The 23,409-nt window shown below is 57.5% G+C and overlaps 1 protein-coding gene across 6 annotated transcripts in view; it reads right to left on the bottom strand.

Annotated features, from left to right (window-relative positions):
- Positions 1–23,409, bottom strand: part of SPTBN2 (spectrin beta, non-erythrocytic 2) — a 61,787-nt gene that overhangs the window by 23,725 nt on the left and 14,653 nt on the right. For 2 of the 6 annotated variants that reach the window (XM_075130461.1, XM_075130462.1), the window contains exons 2-10: positions 22,478–22,582; positions 18,846–18,916; positions 18,495–18,680; positions 6,728–6,879; positions 4,616–4,789; positions 4,122–4,213; positions 3,845–3,925; positions 3,535–3,650; positions 2,731–2,843 (exon numbers count right to left, since the gene is read on the bottom strand). In XM_075130461.1, coding sequence (XP_074986562.1) covers positions 2,731–2,843; positions 3,535–3,650; positions 3,845–3,925; positions 4,122–4,213; positions 4,616–4,789; positions 6,728–6,879; positions 18,495–18,651 — 885 coding nt within the window. In that variant the 5' untranslated portion in view covers positions 18,652–18,680; positions 18,846–18,916; positions 22,478–22,582. Of the gene's footprint in view, positions 1–2,730; positions 2,844–3,534; positions 3,651–3,844; positions 3,926–4,121; positions 4,214–4,615; positions 4,790–6,727; positions 6,880–14,513; positions 14,688–18,009; positions 18,012–18,494; positions 18,681–18,845; positions 18,917–22,477; positions 22,583–23,409 lie in introns of those variants that run through there. The other 4 variants (XM_048856311.2, XM_075130460.1, XM_075130464.1 and 1 more) reach the window with 3 other exon arrangements.

Consider the following 23,409-nt stretch of genomic DNA (forward strand, 5'->3'; position numbering starts at 1 on the left):
ATGGGTCAAGCCTGTTGGCTGACAGCCCCCTCCGAGATGGATGGCAGCCTCAAGAACCCAAGAGGCCCCAGCCATAGGTACCAACTTTGTGGGTGCTCCAGGGTTGGAGCACCAACGGGGAAAAATTAGTGGGTGCTCTGCACTCACCAGCAACCAAACCTCCCCTCCCCCCACCTCACCTCGTCCCCTGAGCACACCCTGTCCCGGCTCTTCTGCCTACCTCCCACTGCTTGCTGCCACCAAACAGCTGTTTGGCAGCATAGCAAGCTCCGGGAGGGAGCGAGGAGGAGTGGGAATGTGGCGTGCTCAGGGGAAGAGGCAGGGCGGGGATTTGGGGAAGGAGTCGGAATAGGGGCAGGGAGGAGGCGGAGTTGGAGCGGGGACTTTGGGTAACGGGTTGGAATGGGGTCAAGGCAGGGGCGGAGTCAGGGCAGGGCCGGGAGCAGAGGGGGGGTCAAGCACCCACCGACGTGAGCAGAAGTCAGCACCTATGGTCCCAGCAGCCCATCCTTGGGCTCCATAAGAGCCAATGCCCACCAGCGACTCAGAATTTAACATCCAGTAAGGAAACCCTTCCTCCCACACCATCCATCCATCCACCCCATCAACTCTTTCTCCCACTCCATCCATCCATCCACCCCATCAACGCTTTCTCACACTCCATCCATCCACCCCATCAACCGTTGCTCCCACTCCATCCATCCATCCATCCATCCTTCCCATCAACCCTTTCTCCCACTCCATCCTTCCTCCCCATCAACCCTTTCTCCCCCTCCATCCATCCATCCCATCAACCCTTTCTCCAACTACATTAATTCATCCACCACATCAACCCCTTCTTCCACTACATTCATCCATCCACCCCATCAACCCTTTCTCCCACTCCATCCATCCATCCCATCAACGCTTTCTCCCACACCATCCATTCATCCACCCCATCAACGCTTTCTCCCATTCCATCCATCCATTAACCCCATCAACCCTTTCTCCCACTCCGTCCATCCATCCACCCATCAACCCTTTCTCCTACTCCATCCATCCACCTCATCAACCCTTTCTCCCACTCCATCCTTCCATCCACCCCATCAACCCTTTCTCCCACTCCATCCATCTATCTATCTACCCCATCAACCCTTTCTCCCACTCCATCCATCCATCCTCCCCTTCAACCCTTTCTCCCACTCCATCCATCCTCCCCATCAACCCTTTCTCCCACTCCATCCATCCACCCCGTCAACCCTTTCTCCCACTTCATCCAGCCATCCCATCAACTCTTTGTCAGAATCCATCCATCCACCCACCCCATCAACGCTTCCTCCCACTCCATCCATCCATCCTCCCTATTAACCCTTTCTCCCACTCCATTCATCCATCCACCCCATCAACCCTTTCTCCTACTCCATCCATCCACCCCATCAACCCTTTCTCCTACTCCATCCTTCCTCCCCATCAACCCTTTCTCCCACTCCATCCATCCATCCATCCCATCAAGGCTTTCTCCCACTCCATCCATCCTCGCCATCAACCCTTTCTCCCACTCCATCTATACACCCCATCAACCTTTGCTCCCACTCCATCCATCCATCCACCCCATTAACCCTTTCTCCCACTTCATCCATCCAACCCATCAACCCTTTCTCCCACTTCATCCATCCATCCACCCCATCAATGCTTTCTCCCATTCCATCCATCCATCCACCCCATCAACCCTTTCGCCTACTCTATCCATCCATCCCATCAACCCTTTCTCCCAATCCATCCATCCACCCCATCAACCCTTTCTCCCACTCCATCCACTCATCCTCCCCTTCAACCCTTTCTCCTACTCTATCCATCCACCCCATCAACCCTTTCTCCCACTTCATCCATCCATCCACCCCATCAATGCTTTCTCCCATTCCATCCATCCATCCACCCCATCAACCCTTTCTCCCATTCCATCCATCCATCCACCCCATCAACCCTTTCTCCCATTCCATCCACCCATCCACCCATCAACCCTTTCTCCCATTCCATCCATCCATCCACCCCATCAACCCTTTCTCCCATTCCATCCATCCATCCACCCCATCAACCCTTTCTCCCATTCCATCCATCCATCCACCCCATCAACCCTTTCTCCCATTCCATCCATCCATCCACCCCATCAACCCTTTCTCCTACTCTATCCATCCATCTCATCAACCCTTTCTCCTACTCCATCCTTCCTCCCCATCAACCCTTTCTCCCACTCCATCCATCCCATCAAGGCTTTCTCCCACTCCATCTATCCTCGCCACCAACGCTTCCTCCCACTCCATCCATCCATCCTCCCCTTCAACCCTTTCTCCCACTCCATCCATCCATCCACCGCATCAACCCTTTCTCCCACTCCATCCATCCATCCACCCCATCAACGCTTCCTCTCTCTCCATCCATCCATTTATCCCAACAACTCATCCTCCCAATCTATTCATCTAATCCAAGGGTTCTCAAACTGGAGGTTGTGACCCCTCAGGGGTTGCGAGGTTATTATGTGGGGGGTCATGAGTTGTGAGCCTGCACCCCCAAACTCTGCTTCACATCCAGCATTTATAATACTATTAAATATAAAAAAAAGTTTGAGTACAAAAGTTTGAGAACCACTGCTTCTAATCCATCCAACCCAATCCATCCACCCTCCCAACCCACCCACCTAGCACATCCCATGCAGTGACAGCACTCCCTGCCCTTGGTTTCTGCCCTTGGTACCTTTCCAATGCGCTTTCCCTCCACAGCCAGTGCTTTCATTTTGGAGAAGTAGTGGTAGTAGGTGGCCACATATGTGATGATGGACTTCTCATCTGGCTGGTCCACGTTGACATCTGGGGGCAAGAGCCATGTATGTCAGTGAGGGAGCCGCATCTCCCATTGCCTCCTCACTGTGAGGGAGGGCACATCAGCACCAGGCACTTCCTGGCAACTAACACCTAGATGCCCTGGTGTGGGGGTGAATGGGAAGCAGCAGTAATTTCTCTTCAGTGGGTGGGGATTAACCCAGTGGTGTCATAGAATCATAGAATATCAGGGTTGGAAGGGACCTCAGGAGGTCATCTAGTCCAACCCCCTGCTCAAAGCAGGACCAATCCCCAATTTTTGCCCCAGATCCCTAAATGGCCCCCCCAAGGATTGAACTCACAACCCAGGGATTTGCAGGCCAATGCTCAAACCACTGAGCTATCCCGGAGCCCCTGCTTCCAGCCATGAACCTCCCTCTTCGTGTATATGAGTGCAGGATGGGAAAGTGGTCTGGATTTTCCCAAAATGCACTGTACCATGGAAAAAGACCCCTCTGCTTTCAGCAGCACAGAGGCAGGATGGGAGAGGAGTCTGTCCCCCTTGTAACAGTGTTTCCCAGCAGCATTACCCAGCCACAAACTCCGCCCCGACCTCCAACCTGGATGAACGCATATGAGAAAGGCATTTTCCCCCATACCAAGAATGGACGACCATTGGACTGAGACCCCGGCTCACCCCAGCCCTCCCTCCTCTAGGCCCGCACAGCTTGACACCCACCTTCGGGGTCCAAAAGCTTGGTCAGCCCCAGCTCCTTCTCCGCTACGTTAAACGCATTCTGCAGGTTGTAGTGGGCATTGCATTTCTTCAGCGTGTCAATATCTATAAGGTCCGGCCTGCAGGGGGCACCAAAGGGCATACAGTGAATGCCAGCCCGGAGGCTCCACCCCCACTCCCCCATGTCTCGCTGACCCCCATCAACCCCATCCTAATGCCCCACCCTAGGCCAATGCTAGAGGACAGTGGCAGCACGCGACGGGTCCCTGAGATCCTGGTGTCCCCTGCGCACCCAGACGTGGCCCACACTGACCTGTGCTTGTGGACAATCGCATTGAAGGCCAGGCCATCCCTCCAGCTGGTGGTGAAATTGTGAACGTTAACATTCTGGTACCTGTAACATACAGACACAGCAGTGAGGGGGATGGAGCTGGAGCCCCTTACAGGGGAAAGGGCCCATGTCCCATTCCCGACCCCCCTCCCCCCCAAGCCAGCCAGTCCTCTCACCATGGGGCTGCATCCGAACCAGCATCCCCTAGAGAGGAAAGACCTGATACTCTATCCCCCGATAGCTACCCTTTACCCCTTACCCTGCCGTCTTCATCTGGCACCAGAGCAGCAGGGCATCCTTGGCCGATTTCTTCTCCTTGTTATCCTCAGTCTCCACGCTGATATCCTGGATCTGGGGAGCAGATACAGAGACAGGTGCAGGTTAGTCCCACCAGCACCAAGCCTCCCGGGCCATGGAGAGAAGGCTCCATGCTCCCTGGCCCATTCTTTCTAACATCACACGATTGGGAGGGGCTCTTTCCCCGTGGGCAATTTGAACCAGGGATCCAAGGGGTCCCCAAGCAGCCACTCGAGTACTGGCATAACACAGGCAGCCATAGGGCAGTGGCCTGCAGCTGTTAGGGGCATGACCACTCCACCATGCCAGCAGGGACAATTGTTCCGTTGTCACCAACTCTCACCAGGGTTGGCTCTCCATGAGGGGGAGAGGTTGGGGAGCTCTGAGACTGCAGAGGGATAGAGGGATTCAGGTCCAGGGTGGGGAAAGGGGTGGAGACTGAGCTGCTCCAGGTACCTGGAAGCGGAGGATGATGGTCCAGATGAGGCCCAGCGTGAGGCGGTGGTTGCCATCGACAATGTCATGGGAGCCCATATTCTCCAGATGCACCTTCTGCTCCTTGAGGAACTGCAGGGCCTTGTCTACGTTCTCCAGGCAGTGGATCCGCATTCGCCCTTTGGTGGGCTTGGGCTGGAAGGTGGGAGTAACAGGAAGGGGATCCCCCTGCCACCCACCTACCCTGCTGCCAGCAGCCCTCTTCAGTATTTCCCCCAGACTGCGCTCCGCATACCATCCTCCTCTACTACTGGGATCCCGCCCCAGCCCCCCTCCAGCCTGCACTCCCCACGCTGCCTGCTTCCCTGCTCCCAGGATCCCACCTCAATCCCCTACTGGCCTGTGGGCCCCACACTGCCTGACTCCCCCTCTGCCAGGACCCCCTTCCCTGACCTGCACTCCTCACTGCTGGTTCAGCATCCATGCTGCTCGCAGCAGGCAACAATCCAGGTGCTGGGCCGGATGCACCAGCTAGCTCTGGCTGGGAAGCCGGTTTAACAGGTCACCCACACAGACCAGAGCATGCTGGAGTCTTGGCCCAAGGCCCTTAGAGCTCTGAGACCAACGAGGCAGCTCAGCCCAGCCCTGGGAACAGTCTGCTCTTGGTCCCCGACACAGGGGAGAAGCTGAAGTTGCCGCAGGGTTTGGCGCAGGAGCCTGACACGGGGGGAGTTAGGATAACTGAGCACAGCATGGGGCACTGACCACCACTTTGCATGCTGCACTGGGAGCCAGGATGCCTGGGTTCTATTTCCCGCTCTGCCTCTGATGTTGGGCAAGTCCCTTCCCCTCTCAGTGCCTCTGTTTTTCCTCCCATCTCTATTCAGACTGAGGTCTTCAGGGCCCAGACCATGTCTCACTCTGTGTCTGCGCAGCGCCCAGCACAATGGGGTGGTGATCTTGGTTGGAGTCCCTAGACACTGCTCTTCCCAGAGCCAGGAATAGAAGTCAGGAATCCTGGCTCCCAGCCCAATGTTCTAGACACTACACACCACTCCCCTCCCAGAGCTGTCAAAAGAAACCAGGAGTCCTGGCTCCCAGCCCAGTGTCCTACACCCTGGGCCATACTGGAGTCCACCCTTCAGCATGGAATTTCCATGCCTGCCCTCGCCCCCCCTGGGGCTGGGTGCTGTGGGAGCCATCTCCCTGGTGCCAGGAAGCCAGGGCTCCAAAACAGAGAGGACCTGGACCGCAGCACCTGTGGCAGTGAGGGCAAGGGCGTAGGGAGTGATGTGCCCCCTGAAGACAGGATGGCGGGCCAGGGGCAGCTCAGACAGACACAGCCAGGTGGCTCCAGCACCTGACCTGCCCAAGAACCAGAAAAACCACCAGAGCAGGGCTGGGCGTGTAGCCAGCCTGCCCCACCCAGCCCAGCACCTGGCATGTAGGCAAGGAGCTGCACTGCACGCTGGGAGCAGGTGCTGAGCTCAGAGGGCAGCCAGGGCATGAGTCACAGAACCAGGAGAAGCCCAGCCTGACAGAGGAAGACACAGAATGGGCTACAAAGCCAGGCACAGGGAGCTGTGGGTGCTATTGGGTTCAAGTCTGCACATAGGTGGGGACGACCAGAGAGGGAGCAGAGCATAGTGGTTACAGCAGAGGGGGGCTGGCAGTCAAAACTCCTGAGTTTTACGCTGGCTCTGGGAAAGAAGTGGGGTCCAGTGGGCTAGAGGAGGCTGGGAGCCGGGACTCCTGGCTTCAGAATTGTAGGCATCAGTTGGGTCAATCCTGGCTTGGGGAGCATCCCTGTAGTGGCATGTTCTGTGGGGAAGCAGAATTGGGGATAGGCACCATGGCTGCCCGTTTCTGAGGTGCCCTCCGGTGGCCACTTCTCTTGCAGATGAGGGTAGTGGGTCAGAGCAGGCAGGCTGGAGGTCAGGACTCCTGGGTTCACTCCTTGCTCTGAAAGGGGAGTGGGGCCTACTGAGGTGACTCCAGATTCTCCCTGAGGTAATTAAGATCTGAATTCGGCCCTAACCGCACTGGTATAAGAAGCCTCCAGCAGAGGTGAAGGAGCCCAAATATCCCATGGCACTGCTCCCAGGGTGCCCTGTCCCCCAGCCCCACACTCACCAGCTGCTCACCCGACAGCACCTCCAGCAGGCGGATGAGCATGCGCCCATCGCGCAGGTCATTGTACAGGTCTGCGATGCGGCAGGTCACACGTGCCAGGTGAGAGTTCACCCATTTGGTGAAGGTTTTCTTCTGCACGGCCTCGCGCTCATCTGCAAGAGAAGCAGCCACCAGAAGGCTCCTTAGAAACGGGTGCCCTGGCGTCTATCCCCAATCCTGCTCTCCACAGAACACGCCATTACCGGAGTGGGGGCTCCCCAAACCAGGATCGACCCAACCAATGCCTACAATTCTGGATCCAATCCCAGCCTAGCCCCCTAATACTCAATGCTTCCACTCCCCCACAACTCAGTACTGGATCCCCAACCCCACTGCCTCCTTCTCCAGCCAGCTCACACCAGTCAGCTCTACCCTACAGTAATAAAACAGTACCTGCAGTCCCGAGTTCCTGGGAGACCCTACAATAACAATCCACCCTACTCAGCTCTAGTGCCTCAAGAGATCCTACAATAACAAACAGGTCTGTACAGCCCCAGTTTGCCCAAGACACAATACAATAATAACCAGTTTGCCCAGCAACAATGCTCACAGAAGACCCTACAATAACAAGCACCACTACAACACATGCCTTCTTCCTCCCCTGTAATAACATTGGGGCTGGGGAGGGAGATACCAGCGGGGGAGGAGTAGGTCTGATTCTAAGGGGCAGGAGGCACGGGGGCATGGGGTCAGCACTGTCTGCAAGGGGAGAGCGCCCCCTGCTGAGCCCCAGCCTGCTTCCTGCAGCACAGTGCAGGGTGTAGCTGACAGCTTCCCAGCCCCAGGTGCCATGAGAGGCGTCTGGGAGAAGCGCCCTGAGCCCCTCCTCAGCTGACAGGCCCTGGGGGTTCCCCCGCCCTGTGAATAACTCCACTCCCTAACCACATACTTATTCCCAAGGCTCCTATTTATCCACAGCCCCGGCTGGGTGGGTCGTCCTGGCAGAAGCCCGGGGATGGCACAATACTATCTGTTCTTCCAGACCTGACGTAAGCCAGGAATATGGCGAGGGAACCGGGCTGAGCCAGAGCTCCCTGCAGGCATCCCACACCAGGCACAACCGGATTTACCTTCACCTTGAATCAGCTGAGGGGGATGGGACAGGGCAACTTTCCCCTCTAAGGGGCACCAGCTCCAAGCCACCCCAAGGTCCTACCCTAGTGCTTCTGTTTTCCCTCCTGCCCTTTGACTGTTAGACTGTGAGCAATTTGAGACAGAGACTGTGTCTGGGCAGTGCCCAGCCCGAGGGGGCCCTGATCACAGTTGGGGAGGTCTGTGCAGCACCAAGCCCAGTGGGGACCCCAGTCTCATCTGAGCCCCGTCATACACGTAACAACAATGGGAAATGCAGGTGCCATGAGGCTGGGCCCTGTCCTGCTTGTATCTACCAGAGATCTGGGAAGGGGATGTAGGGGAGTACTGTTTGCATATGATACTGGGTGTTTCAGTTGGTCCAGGCCAGGGAGGGCTGTGGCCCAGGAAATCTGGGAGGAGCTGCCCTAGCTGGGAGTGCAGGCAGCGTGAGGGTAGGGCGATCTTAGGGACTACCACTCCCAGCTGGGCTCCAGAGTGACTGTGCAGTTCAGGGAAAGGCCAGGCCATACTTGTGGGCGGCTCTGCACAGCCTGGCTCAGTGGGCAGCGGGTGCCAATGCCCGCAGTGATGGGATGGTGATGGACCAGTGTCTGGGAGCGGGGGGGAAATGGAGGCTAGGAGCCCCCAGCCCCACAGAGCACTGAGGCACCAGGACAGCAGGGCAAGGAGGGACTTGCCTGCTCCAGAAGGGGATTCCCTGCTCCCCTCAGGCAGCCCAGCGAATGACAATCATTAGAAGCTTCTCCAAATGTTAACTGAGCTATTCACCACCAGAGGCTGGGGAGCAGCATGGTCAGCCACAGACTGGGAAACTGAGGCACTGAGCTGGGCAGGTCAAACAGGGAGTCTGTGACTGAGCTGGGGATAGAACCCAGGAGTCCTGACTCCCAGCCCCCTTGCTCTAACTGCTAGACACCACTCTCCTCCCAGAGCCAGCCAGACAGCCTTGCTTGACTCTGGCTGCATTTACTGATGGGTTTGTGCATCCCAGCCTCTCTGGAGGGGTGTGTCTCTGTTTGTCCCTGAAATGCACATTACCCCCCACCCCCACCATTTGGTCTGATGACTCCTTGTCAGGGCTGCTGCTCTGAGCAAACACGGACCCAGCCTTGGGCAGCCCAGCCAAGCCCAGCTCCCTCCTGCCCTGACTGCACCGGCCACAGGAGCATGTGGGGGGGGGGGGGGGGTTTTGTCATGTACTGAGGCGAGAGGAGAGTGTGTTTGTGCAAGGGCGAGAGGCAGTGCGTCCTGGTGCGTGTCTGCTGGGGACAGTGCGGGGGGGCGGATGGGGGGGTGCGTTCACGTGCGCTCTCCAGTGTGTTTTTGCCCTCATCTGAGCAACCCTCAGACCCCCCTCAGGCGTCTCATCAGTCTCATTTGTTTGGATGCAGGTTCCAGCCCCAACTTGTCAGCAGCTGCTCCTGTCAGGGCCCTTGTGTAACAGGCCAGACCTACTGCAGGTCCTCACTCTAGCCCCCACCCCACCCTGATCTCTTGCCCCCCAACCCCCTCCTCCACCAGTTCCTGCTCCTCTCCCTGCCCTCTCTGCGTCCCTCACTCAAAACCCACAGTCCTCCGGCTCTGCCAATGACCCTCAGTCCCAGTCTGCAGTCCCCAGCTCTGCCAATGCCCCTCCATCCTGACCCTCAGCCCTAACCCCGGCTGCAAAGCCTGTCTCTCTCTCTCTGTTGCCTCTGAGAATCCCTTTAGTGCTTAATCCTGTGCCGTTTGCTGGGCACTGTGGGCAGAGCCTGCCTGTGGGATGTTAGTTTATCACCCCAGGTTCTGGCAGATGCCAGAGCCCACCCACCCCACACCTAAGCCAGAAGCAAGTGCCAGCATTTCCTGTTTGAAGCTGCATGTTCAAAGCCAGGAGCCCAACACTCCCATTTCCAGGACCGCAGTGATGGCCAGTAGCCCACACAGGTACTCAGCAAGTCACCTAGGGTGGGGGCATCCCCACTTTCCCCTGGACTTGGCCTGGCTTGGGAGACGGTGGGGGAAATCCACCAGAAACTCTCTCCTAGTGCCACATTCACTGAGTTTGTTGCATTTACTATTCAGTGTTTTCCCAGTGAAAAACTCCAGAAAAGGGAAAATGGGGGGATCTGGAGTGGGAGGGACCTTTTCCTAGGGCAAGCACAGCACAGGGCAAGCATCAGCTGCCTTCCGCCACCTCCTCACCCCACAGGCCCCAGTGTAAAGCATGGGGCCGTTGCACCTGGAACTGCATGGGGACCCAAGGATGCTGCTGGGAGGCAGAGAAGCCCTGGGGCTGCTCCCATTTACACTTGGGAATGGGAGGTCTATGTCCAGGAGGCAGCATATCTCCAGCCATGATTCTGTTTGTCGCCTTGAACGCTGTCATGTTAAAAGGCCCTTTCCCCTCACTGAGCTCTAGCCTCATGTGGATGTGTTTGTGGGGGCAGTTCTGGGGATTGGCTGGAGATTGGGGGTGAAGATTAAGGGTGCATGAGAGAAGCTGGCTGCAGGGAATCCCTTTGCATTGTTGGGGAGGGACTCCTGGGTTGTATCCCTGGCTCTGGAAGGGGAATGGGGTCTAGTAGTTAGAGCAAAGGGGGGGGGGATCTGGGAGCCAGGACTCCTGGGTTCTATCTCCTGCTCTGGGAGAGAAGTGGGGTCTAGTGGGTTAGAGCAGGCAGGGAAGGAGTCTGGACTCCTGGGTTCTATTCCTGGCCCTGCCCACAACTGGGCTGGGTGGCCTCAGGGAGCCCCTTCCCCGCTCTGTGCCTGTTTCTCCTGCTATGGGGTTTGTCTGCAAAGTGCTGTGAACTCCTGCTCTGGGCTGTGCTCCACCCTACCCCGCTGGCTTCTGGTCTGGGGCTGGTTCATACTGGGGGGGCGGGTCCTGGCAATGAGGAAACCTCTGCCCTGCAAACAGAGTGTCTTGTGCGGGCGGAGCCTGGTGGGACTCCTTAAGAAGAGGAGTGGGGGATCCCGTCTGAGAGCACAGCCTTGGGAAGGGTCAGGGCTGACTGTGAGATAATCTGGGCTGGGGGAAGGGTAGCGTCAGTAATTGGAGGAGGGGGTGGCTCCTGGACAGGTGCCCCACAGTTACTGGGTGGCAAGGAGGGTGAGGGATGGAGACGTTTTCCTTTCGGAACAGTCTGAGACCAGATCTCAGGGCAGAAAGCACCTTATAAATGCTACCTGCAGGCAGGTTCACAGCAACCACTCCATTACAAAGGCGAAACCAAGCCACGGATCAGGGGAGGGACTCGCCCCCATGGCACTCTGTTAAGTCAGGGCAGAGTCCTGACAAACCCACCCGCCATCTATAACCACTAGATCCATTTCCCCTCCCAGAGCCAGCAATACACCCCAAGAGTTCTGGCACCCCCCTCACTTTAACCATGAGCCCCCTCTCCCCTCCCGGAGCTGTAGAGAGAGCACAGGAGTTTAGGGAATCCCCTCACCCCCACCCAGCTGCAGATCACAACACTCAGCCTATTTGCATGTGCGATCTGGGCTGTACCAACCTAAACAACAGGTGTCTTAGTCCGGAGGCTGGGGGAGGGAGGCTCCAAGAAAGCACTCTGGGGGAGAGCGCCAGACTGAGTCACCCATCCACAGCCAGGCTGGGAGGGGAGCACCCGAGACTGGTTAGAGGAAGGGGGCTGGGTGCTAGGACTCCTAGGTTCTATTCCAGTTCTGCGAGGGGAGTGGGGCCTAATGGGTTAGACGAGGGGGTCTGGGAGTCAGGACTCCTGGGTTCTAGTCCCAGCTCTGCCTCTGAGCCCAGTCCCTTCTCCTCATTCACTCCTCTGCTCCAAACCCTGAACCCCAACAGTGCTGACTGCAGCCTCAGCCTGTGGGCTCTCCTGGCTGCAGGCGGGGCCATGTGCAGAGACGACCAGCAAAAGAGGTTCACCTGTTCCCCAGGAGCTGCCTGCACAGGGCAATGTAGGACCCTGAGGAGGGAAGTGGGGATGGTTAAGGTCTGACTGGAGCCTGAATCCCAGTGAGAAGGGGGCAAGGCCACAGGGATTGCAGGCTCCAGGGCCTGTCTCATCCCTGCCTCTTGCCCCCCTGCATCCCTCCCAGCTCTGTCTCACTCTGACCATCAAGGTCCCCATTTGACCCTCTTGACAGCTCCCCTGCGGGTCTCCACCCACAGATGTTTCAACTGGCTCCCCCATCCAGACACATCCACCAGGGACGTGCCACCCCAACACTGCTGCCAGAACCCCGCATCCAGAAGCTCTCACCCAGCTCCCAGCAGCAAACCCCAAGACATCCCCACCCCATCTTCAGCTGCTGTCCCCTCCTGTGAAGAACACCCTCCGAGCCCCATGGGCTTTGCCCAGAAACACAGCTGTTGCTGTCCCTGCTATGGACACCGGTGGGGGCAAGGTGACCCACATGGCACTAAATTAGGGGATGGCCAGGGTAGGAAGCCCAAAGCTTTTCTCCTACTGCCCCTTGCCCAATACCCACACATCCCCTCTGCCTCCCACTGCTACCCCTGACACGGACTCCTCTCCACAGCCTGTCATCACTCCCTCAACACAGGGCTCATGCGCCCCCCAGACCCTCCCAGCAGACCCTGGATGCCCAGGCCCCACAGAGAGCAGCCAGCCAAACCCAGCCCAGCCATCTGCTGTCATTGTTCCTTGGGACAATGAACCTGGCCAGTGGCAAACACTGCTCATTCCATACCTGCCATTAATAAGCAAGTGATGGGGGCAACCAGGATTGACCTGGCCAGAGCAGAGCCAGCGCCCACTAGATGGGGAAAGCCCAGTGTTCTGTTCCCCGCCGCCCTGAGCCAGCCAGTCCCCTGCTGTGGGGCTGGACTGGAGCTGGGCCCCTTAGAGGAGAAAGGCCCTGTGACCTATTCCCCACCCTCTGCTGCTGTTTTCGGATGAGGGATAGTTCCAAGGTTTTACCCTGGCAGGCCGGCATTGCTTTGTCGCAGGCCCACTGGGCCAAGTGCGATCTTGGGGATGTTGTCATCCCAGTGTGGTATTTACACAGCCTCCCGTGTGCCTGGTATTTACCCATTTCTGGTCCTGCTGCCTCTGCCAAGGCCCATAGCCCTTGGCCCCATGCAGGGCAGATCGGGGAGTGGAGCCACAGTGCCCGGGGACGCACTCCATCCCCTTCCTGAACCTGAGCTGCTCTCCTCATTGCACCTGGAATTATGGCCCCACTTCAACTCCCATTTCTCAATCTGAGGGGTTTCTCTAAAACACAGCCAACCCTGGATGTGGTATCCCAAAGCCATCCCTGCTCTGAACTGGACCCATAGCTGGGCAATAAGGGCAGTATGAATTTCCAGAGAGCTCTTCCCCACTGCACTAAAGTGACATCAATGATCCAAGCCCCACAGCCTCAGGTTGCAGTGCCACTGGTCCCCTGTTACAGAAAGGGAAACTGAGGAACCAAGGTCACATAGCAGAGCAGTAGCACAGCCAGGTATCTAGTCCTGGCTCCCAGCTCTCCCTAAACTAACCCACTCAACCCTGCACCCTTCCCAGAGCTGGGATAGAACCCAGGAGTCCTGGCTGCTAGTCTCCAGAACACCCTGAGGCCCAATACAACAAAAGACCCCTGGAGTAAGTCATATTCTAGGCCAAGATTGCAGCTACGCATCCCAAGTCCTGCTACATCTCAGCCCACCTGCATAACCTTCCCAGACACAGGCATCCAAACCCACCCCATGCCAGCCAACCCCTTGTGCAAAGGAGTAGTTCCTCAGCCCCAGCACACAGAGTGGCCCTGGATCTCTCCCCTGCATGGAATTTACGGGGAAGGACTGGGGGAGATGGGAGGGGTCAGCTGGAGTATGAGGCCCCAGTTTTGGGTGGGGGATAGAAAATTGAGTGGAAAGGCTGGTGGAGTCCGTTTGGGGATGAGAGTTTGGAGGGTTGTTTTCAGTTTGGGGTGATGGTTTCAGGGGGCAGGGTGAAGTTTGGGTGGAGGCTTCTGCAGTGACAGATGAGGGGGTCAGAGTCTGAGGTAATTGTGGGATCAGTGGAGTTGTGGGGTGATGACAAAGATGGATTGAGTTTTGGGCTGATAGTTGGGAGTCAGTGGGACTTGGGGTGAAGTTGGCTGGATATTTGGGGGGTTAAGAGTCTTGGGGTGACAGTTTGAGAGGAGGTGCCTAGACAGAGTTTAGGGGTGACAAGGAGGGAAGTGTTGGAGTTCAGTGTCAGATCTGGGGTGCAGTGCCTCATCCCCCTATCCCCAGCATGTGGCCCTCATTGGGGCACAAGCTGTCACTGTCTGTCAACGCGCCTCAGTCCAGATCTAAAGGGGAAAAACAGGAGCAGCAAGTGCTGGGGGGGCCTGGAGACGCCTATGGGGGCAAGGGGCTATCACTGAAGAGAATGGGGCAGGCACAAAAGAATCTCAAACATGCAGCCGCTTTCCCCCCTGCAAATCCCTGTGGAGCGGGAAGCTAATTCCCAGCAGCACCTTGGAGATTAGGGCTCAGGGTCCTTGATGTGGCCGCTTGAGCAGGATAAAGCAGGGAGATTTCAGGGCGCCTGATCCCCCTCAACTTTTACCTATTGCAGTCACTCCCTGGATCAGCCCCGCCCCAGGCGAGCTGGCCAGGCTCCTGGGCAGCTCCCAACACCCCTTAACCCCAGACTGCAGGGGTCGCTGCCCCCTGCAATCTTACCTTGCAGCTGCTTGAACCTGCCTTCCAGCACATTGGAGTATTGCGCGGCATTGATGAAGGCGGCAGGGGAGAGCACAGGCGATGGAGGGGCACAGGGTACCTCCATCTGCCCCAGCTCATGCTGGAACATCCTGGGGAGGAGTGCGGGGAAGGCACCTCTCTCTCCCTAGGGGAGTGGAGGCCGGCAGGCACAGCTGGGCCCAGGTGCTCTGGGGGAATCAGCTCAGCGCTGAGTGTGCAGAGGCTCTGCCCTCCTCCCAGCCAGGATGGGAGGGCGGTCCTGGGCAATTTACATAAAAACAGGTTGGGCCGCTCTATTGTGAAAGGTGTGTGTGTGTGTGAGTGAGTGTGCAGGCAGCCTGCCCAGGGGAGCAACAGCTCCAGCGTTAGAGGCCTGAGCGGACAAATCCCAGAGCTGGGATCAGGCCAAGGCGACGCCGAGTGGAAAGGTGGCAGTGACTCAGTGCATAGGGCATTACACTGAAGCCAGGACTTCTGGGGTCTATCCCACTCTGCGGTCTGGTGGGTTAGAGCTGGGGAGGCTGGGAGCCAGGACTCCTGGGTTCTACTCCCAGCTCTGGGAGGGGTGTGGGGGCCGGTGGGTTAGAGCAGTGGCAGCTGGGATCCAGGACTGTTTATCTGAGCAGAGCCTAACGCAATGGAGCCCTGATCTCAGTGCAGGTGTCTACGTGTGGTGGCAATACAAACAATGACGAGGGGTTCCCCTCCCCTCTGGAGCAAGATTCTGACTCCTGGTCCCCTTGTGCCGACCTCTAGAGGATGCATTTGGACTTGCACTGCACTCTGCAAGGATGTCTCTCACTGGGCACGGGGCAGCAGGAGCCCTTTCTTGCGAGGGAGGGGTATGTGCTCAGGGCCAGGAGATGGTATTTGCACTGGTGGAGGAAGGGAGGCTCTGAGCTGGGTCCCCTGCAGCTGAGGCCCCTGCCCCCCCTTAGAGCCACAGCCATGGATAAAGCCCATTAGCTCATGCAGCACATCGCCCTGACAACGGAGGATTTACACCCTATTGTACAGAGCCCTGGGCTTTGTTCTGCCTGGATTCAGGCAGGCCCAGCTCTGGAGCTCCCACCCCTCCCCAGTGGGTAGGACCAGGTCCGTCGGGGTGATTTCTATGTGTTTCATCCTCCCATATCTCCCCCAGTCTGGATGCTGGCCCTTCACCATGCGGTGCCCCACTGCAAGCCCCTGTCTCACTACCTGACCCCCTGCCAGGGCTTAGATGTGACTCCTCCATGCTGGTATCATGTCATTACATGCTGTTAGCTGTGTCTCCCCTACTGGTATTCCAGCCCAGCCCAGAGACCCTGCTGTGCTGGGCAGGGCCCGTTGCCCAGAGCTCCGCCAAACCAAATTTCTACCACAGGCAGGATTTTGCAAGTGAGTAGGTATACCATGGCACTGCCGTGCGCCTGCCACGCACAGCCACTAACCTCCTGCTTGGGAGGCCTGGTGGTCAATTCCTAGCTCTACCACTGAATCTCTCCAGACCTCAGTTTTCCCCAACTGTAGAATGGGTTTAGACAGTGAGTTCCTTGGGGCAGCGACTGTGTCTGTGTGGCGCCTAGCATGATGGGGACCCCAATCTCAGTCGGGGTCTGTGCAGCACACCGGGAGCCCGAGTCTCGGTCAGTCTCTTTACTCAACTGTAGGACACATGCCAATAGCTATGCTACCATGCTCAGCATACAGATCCTTCCCAGTGAAGGCTGGTTACAGGAGCACTGCACTGGCAGCTGCTATTTTCCTGCTATTTCAGCAGACAGTGCTTCCTGCTGGGAAAGAATCAGGGTTTTGATGTCAAGACCAAGTACAGGATGGAGCCAGAACTGGCGGGTTTGGAGATAGTGCGTGAGATGGTAATTCCAGGAGACCCTGGCTGAGACAGACCCGATCGCTCTGGGCACTGCACAGACTCACACTGAGACACACGCCTTGTCCCAGGAGCTCACAATCTAAACAGACAAAGGAGGGGAGGGGAAAGGCATCAAGAGGGCAAGGGATTTGCCCAAGATGAGTGGCAGAGCACACGATAGAACCCAGGAGTCCTGGCTCCTAGCCCCCCCAAATACATGAGCCCCTACTCCCCTCCCAGAGCTGGGATAGACCACTGGAGTCCAGACTCTAAGCCCAGGGCTTTACCCACAAAACTACACTGTGTCTCTCAGCTTTGCAGCCTGATCCTCATCTCACTGACCTTCCTCCTGCCCTCCCCGCACCCAATACCTTTCTGTCCTGGTGCCCCCTGGCTCCCAGCCTCCTGGGATCATCCACCCCACACAACTTGCATGTGCTTTAGCTGTATTATCTTCCCTGACTCCAGGCCAATTGGACTTTGTCCATCCATGAACTGCCCGGGCCCCACTGTCCCCGCTCCCTGTTTACTCCTGAAGCATTGATCTGTTTGGCCTGTGAAGGGCGTGTGGGGAGCTGTTTACTGTCCTGCCTTGGCTGCCCACCAAGATCAGATCCAGCCACTGTTGACCCCTCTCCCCCCGCAGGAACCAGTGTGACTAAAGCCACCTGGGCAGGGGCAGGGCTGGGGCGAGACTCCCCCTAGCACCCCTCAATCCCAAAGGCCCCCAGAGCAGGGAGGGAAGGGAACTATGCCTTGGGGTTGTAGTGTCCAAGTGGGATGGGACAGGGGAGGGTTTATCAGCCCCAGTTTTCGTACTGATGTCCCCTGCCTCCTAATGGTAGGTCCAGATGGGCTGGGACTGCAGAGGGGAGGGAAGGGGAGGATCCATGGAATGGTGAGGGACAGCAGGGCTGGGCTATATGGGGGGGGGCGGATCCTGGGACAGAGAGGCTGGAGGGAGGATCCCCAGGAGGGGGAAGGACAGCTGAGCTGGGCTGGGGAGGGAGGATCCGCAGGACAGGAGGGACAGTGGGGCTGGACTGGACTGGGCTGGGCTGGGCTGGGAAGGGAAGGGAAGGGAAGGGAGGATCCCCAGGACAGGAACGGATAGTGGGGCTGGGCTGGGGAGGGAGGATCCCCAGGACGGGGAGGGGAGCCTAGTCCAGCCCATCCCTGGTGTCAGGTGGCTGCCAGGCAAGCGTTGCTATGGGAGCTATCAGGCTGGAACGCAGTTAGACTGGTTTGTTTGTGCTGTTGGGGGGGGTGGGGGTGGAGAAGGCAGGGGCAGAGTGTAGGGTGTGTATGGGATGGATGGACGGACAGAGGCTTTGGATCTCTGGGGTTCAGAGTCTCAGGAGGATCAGTCTGCCCTCCTGCAATGCCCCTTTCCTGTGCTGCCCCGAATTCCCCACCTGGATATCCCCCTCCTACTACAAGGTAGCTGAGCACAGGGGGCTGGGCGGGGCTCAGCTGGGCAGGGCGCCTGCTGCCTCTGCAGGCCTGTGCTGCTCTCTTGTGGCCAATTGCAGCCCCTTCTTGTGACTGTGATCTTGGTGGGGGTGGATTCCACAGGAGCATTGGGGACCGGCTGAATGGGAGCGGTGGAATAGGGGGGACATCTGAGAACCCCATTCTCTGCTCCCAGCAGGGTCACCCCAGGGCAGTCCAAGTCAGGGCTGGCCCTGCCTTTTGTGGGGAGGGTGGATGTGGACACACAGGCCAGCTGGCATCTCCTGTAGCTTCACAGGGAAAGCTCCAAGCCAGGGACAGGAGCCTGCACTCTGGATGCCTGGCCTGCAGCTTCCCCAAGGATGTCCAGAGCCTCTCAGCATGCCCGGGGCAGCAGGGCATGAGAGAGCCCTGCTTGGACTCAACTCGCTGTATCCATTGGCATTCAGACCTTTCACCCATCTCAGAGACAGGAACAAACTGTCCCCCGCACTCCAAATTCCCTGCTGGAGCCACACCCGGCACCCATATTCCCTACCACTGCCACCCTATGAATTACACATCCCCTTCCAGAGTCAGTGCTGTCTCCTGCACCCAGCCCCCAGCCCACACCGGGAGGATACACCCACACCACTCCACACGGTGCCCCTCACCTGCCAGCGCCTTGATGCGGGAGCGCTCAAAGAGGCGTGCTGAGCTGTTCTCATTGTCCCAGTCCTCATCTGCCAGCTCCCACCGGTTGTTGATGTCGTTGTACTGTTGCTGGATCTCCAAGCTGTCGTAGTCCGTGGGGGATAGGGTGCTGCTCATGGTGCCTACCACAGGGTCTCTGCATCCACCTATGGGAGACCAGAGAGCCGTGAGTATCCTCTGACCCCCCTCCGGCCGGTTCCCCACCCCACAGCCAACAAGTCCCCCTACCCTGGGGCCAGATTAGAGTCGGCGCCCCCTAGAGGGGAAGGGCCCTGCATCCCAGTCCCCAACCCCAGGGGCTGCGTACCTACCTGTGTGGCCAGGGCTCTGTCTGCCAAATCCTCTGCTGAGCTACAGCATGGCCCAGTCTCCCCCCGAGAACCTGAAAGCAAAGAGGTAGCAATGTGAGCCTCCCGGCGGGGACCCCACTCCCAGCAGCACCCCAGGGGAGAGTCTGCATCTTGCATCAACCCCCAGGACCCCAGACAGGCAAGAAATGCTTCCTCCACCCTGCAGCAGGATGACCCCACACTCCCAGTGCAATCCAACCCCCTGGCACCCAGGGCAGCCCACTCCTCAATAGATCTTGCCCTGTCCACTCCCCACACAGCCCGAGCTATCAGTGCTTCTGGGCATGGGGACTGCAGCCATGTCCCTTCCCCAGGGCCACACCTCCACCGCTGCCTTGGGACCCACCAAAGGCAAATGGTCTCTCCTGGGTCAACTTTCCCCTGGATGGAGGCAGCCAGGTTGGGGGGAGGGGCCTCCTGCTGCTCCCTCCCTGACATAGAGAGAGGCAGCCAGGCCAAATTTGAGAGCGTGGTGCTGCGATTCGACATGCCAGGCTGCATGAGCCCAGCCCTGCAGGACAGGAGCTGCCGCTGTGGGGTTAGTAGGGGGTGGGCTCACTCGCCAGCCCCCACCCTTAGCCTCCTACCCTCCTGGCTGTTATTAGGGTTGCAGTGCATGGTGACAGGTGCTGCTGTGGATGGGTGGTGCCCCCTCGGCCCTTTAGTATAGTACACTGACTGAACCAGGAGGCCACATCTGTCCTTGGGGCATGGCAGTACATAGCATGGCTCACCCTCAGGCTCTGGGTACCCCAGCCATGCCCACAGAGCCAATCCCTCGCTGGGCTCATTGCAGGTCCCTTGACTGCTCTGTGCTCCCAGCTACAAGGGAGGCCCCATTCCCACCTGAGCTGTGATACTCCTGACCCACTCCCCACCCCCATCAGCCAGGGCAAGAGGGTTTAGCACTGGACTGAGCCTGGAGGACAGGAGCAAGAGAGACTGAGCCAAAGAGCAGCCAAACTCTCAAGCTGCTGATTCTGAGATGAGCAGTGACTACAGGAGGGCTGGAACTCCAGAGCCATAAAGGGGCTGTTCTCTAGCTGCTAGAGCCCACTCCTCTCCCAGGCCCAGGGATAGAACCCAGGAGTCCTGTTCCCAGCCCCACACCCACTGTAATCCACAAGACCCAACTCCCCTCTCAGAGCTGGGGATAGAACCCAGGAGTCTTGGCCCCCAATCCTGGGCTCTAACCACTAGACCAACTACCCTCCTACAGCCAGTAATAAAACTCAGGAGTTCTGGCTCCCAGACAAAGCTGGGTCTGAGACCAGGGCCCTGTCACATCAGGCACTGCACAGACACAGTCCCTGCCCCAAGAGCTCATAAGCTAAATAGACAAAGTTGTGGGAGGGGAAACAGAGGTACTGAGAGGGGAAGAGACTTGTCCAAGATCACACAGCAGGTCAACAGCAGAGGCAGGAAGAGTACCCAAGTGTCCTGACTCCCCATGCCGTGCCTTACCCACTGGACCATGCTGCTTTTGGCTAGCTCGTCCACTGGCCATAGTCTTCCAGGAAAAGCAGTGTGGGCACGACCTGTATTTCTAGGCAGGGTAACGAACCATCCAGGCTCCATGACTGCACTGTTGTGAAGTCAGTTACAGGCCCAATGTTTCCCCAGCCATTCCACACGCTCCCTCATGCTCCAGGCTCGCAGCAGGGCCCCAGGGATGGGCTGGGAGCACAGCCTGCCTGTGTCTCTATGGCAGTGGCTGTAATTGCATTAGAACAATGCAGGCTAGGCTAGCGCACACGTCCCGTCCATGTCACACCTGGCTGGGGCTGTCAGCACTCACTGGCATTAGGGAGGGAGACCCATTGTGCTGGGCTCATTGCTATTAGAGGCTGGAATCTGGTAACAAGCAGCCTTCTCTAGCCAAATGATGGCCCTTGAGACCATGGGGACCTCCAGCCCAAAGCTGAACCCTGACAACCCACTGGTCTGCCCAGTGGTGCTGGAACTAGGGCTGCTGGGAGTGCTGTCACTCCCCCTGGCTTGAAGTGGTAATAACAAAACACCAAATACAGGGTTTCCATCAGCAGCACCCCCACTATAAAAATTGTTCCAGCACTCCTGTCTCTGCTCCTGCCCCAGAGACACAGTCCTGTTTCTCAGCAAGGGTGGGAGGAGGTCTAGGGGTCAGAGCAGGGGGGCTGGGAGTCAGAACTCCTGGGTCCTGTCACAGTTCTGGCAGGGGAGTGGGGTCTAGTGGTTTAGAACAGGGAGGGCTGGGGTTAGGACTCCTGGGTTCTATCCCTGGCTGCGGTAGGAGAGTGTGGGCTGGTGGTGACAACCAGGCCACCTGGGTTTTGCCCCAGGTCACTATGCTTCCTTAGGCCCTCTGTGCACCTCAGTGTTCACTATCTTTCTATGAGGGATAACAACACCAGTCTACCCCCGATCACAGAGGGTTGTCGTAAATGAATGGCTACCTGCAAAGGGCTCTAAGGGGCGCTGTGGCACTGAGGGGAGCCTTCGGGGTGGGCTGCTCTAAGTTGTCCAAGCCTTGGGCTGGTTTCTCTCCCCCTCCAGCCTCCACCAGTCCCTGCCCTGTTCTGTGTCTAACCTGCCCCGTCTGGTGCCTGCTGACAGGGCCCATCTATCATCTCCCTTCCCCAGGACGCTTGGCGCCCTTTGTTTACGCTGTTGCCGAGTTGTAGGGGGGGCACGGGCGCCATCTTGGTTCCTGTCCTGCTCTTGCTCAGAGTGATTGAGAGCTAGGCCCATGGCTGTATCAACACAGCAATGCCTGGAACTGAGCATATCCTCATCTCAGTCTGCTGGGCCTCCTAATAGAGCCGGCCTCTGCATCTCCCTGCTGGTGCACTACATTCCCCACCCAGCCCCAAGTGCTAACAGCAGCTAAAAGCAGGAAACAGCTGAGCAGATCCAGCCCTAAGTCCCAGAGGCATCCCATACCAGAACAGGGAGAGCAAAGCTCCACTCTATCCCCTCACTCCATTGGTACCCCACATGCAGCTCTGGGCCCTTAGGCCCAAGAACTGGGTGGAATTCAGACAGCAGTGGATCCCAGGACAGCTCCTCATATGGCTTTGTCCACTCTGGTTCTTAGGTGTGGCCCATCACCATGGTATCAGATGCCCTGTCTGCACAGACCCTAACCAAGATCAGGGCCCATCGTGCGAGGCACTGCACAGACTGAGATCAGGGCACCATTGCGCTGAGCGCAGTACACAGCCCGGCCAAGATCAGGGCCTCATTGTGTGAGGTGCTGCACAGATACATAAAGACAATCCCTGCCCCAAAGAGCTTAAAATCTAAAGAGACAAGGGGTGGGAGGAGAAACGGAGGCATTGAAAGGGGAAGGGGTTAGCTCAAGGCCAAGAGAAAAGCCAGGAATAGAAACCAAGAGTCCTGACTCTCAGCCTCGCCTCTCTCTAGGCCACTAGACCCAGGTCCTAGCCCAGAGCCAGGATTTAGACCCCAGCAGTTCTCACTCCTAGCCCCACTTTTCTAACTGTTAGACCCCATTTCCTTCCCACAGCTGGGAATACAACCCAGGAGTCCTGATTCCTAGCCCAGTGTTCTGGCCAACGCACCACACCCTATGAATGCTAAAGGCCACCTGCTGCTGCTGAACTGGGTGTCTTGCTGCAGTGCCACGTGGTCAGGATTGCTCGGCTCTGTGGTCTCTATTCCTATAGCTGGATTCCCTTCATGGGCATCAGTCTGTCCTACAGACCAAAAGGAGAGTCAGGAAAATGCTCACAAAGAATCCCTGTCCAGCCCACACATCGCTGGGGGGTGAGGGCCGGGCAATTCAGGGCCCAGGTATCCCGGGAGCTCAGTGTTAACTGCTGGTTATACACAGAGCTGGCAGCACCACCCAGTGGTTTTCAAACTGGGGTACGCAAGCTCTCGTAAGGGTGTACGCAAGAAAAATCCTGTAACGGCAGACAATGCATTTCATTTAGTAAGACTTGGCAATCTAATCAGCATTTAATCTCCTTTCAATTAAAACAGCAGCTGCATTGGTGTACGTTTTCTTTCTGCTGTGCAACTCAGAACGAGAGGTTTTCAAACTGGGTGGCCCGCTGAGGTGAGTCAGGGGGCGGAGGTGGCACTCCTTTCCCAAGCCCTGCCATGCGGGACTGGCCTGAGCCGCTTGGTGTCACCGCTCACCTCTCCAAATGTTCCTAAGGGGGTGCACCCCACGGTTGGAAAACCTCTAGAAGCTGTTGCTAAATGAAAGGCAGAAATCGGGGGGGGCGGGGGGGGAGAGACATATGACCCCGCCTGCTACCCCCCACGTGTCACCTCTGCCTATCTCAGCCCGGGTGCATGGCAGACTACCTTATTTGGAAAGGGGTACACAGCCTAAAAAGTTTGAAAACCACTGATCTATAAGTAAGGTTGCCATTAGAAGACCCTGGTTTTGGTTATTTATAACTTTGCCAAACTTCAGTTGTCCAGTCCTGAAATTTTCCCGGTCAGGACTCTGCCTCAGGCTGAAACTTTCTGGGAAGTTTCAGCAAAAATGGTTCACCTGTTTCCAAAGATG

Source organism: Caretta caretta, chromosome 7 (genome assembly GCF_965140235.1).
Source record: "Caretta caretta isolate rCarCar2 chromosome 7, rCarCar1.hap1, whole genome shotgun sequence".
NCBI classification, from domain to species: domain Eukaryota; kingdom Metazoa; phylum Chordata; order Testudines; family Cheloniidae; genus Caretta; species Caretta caretta.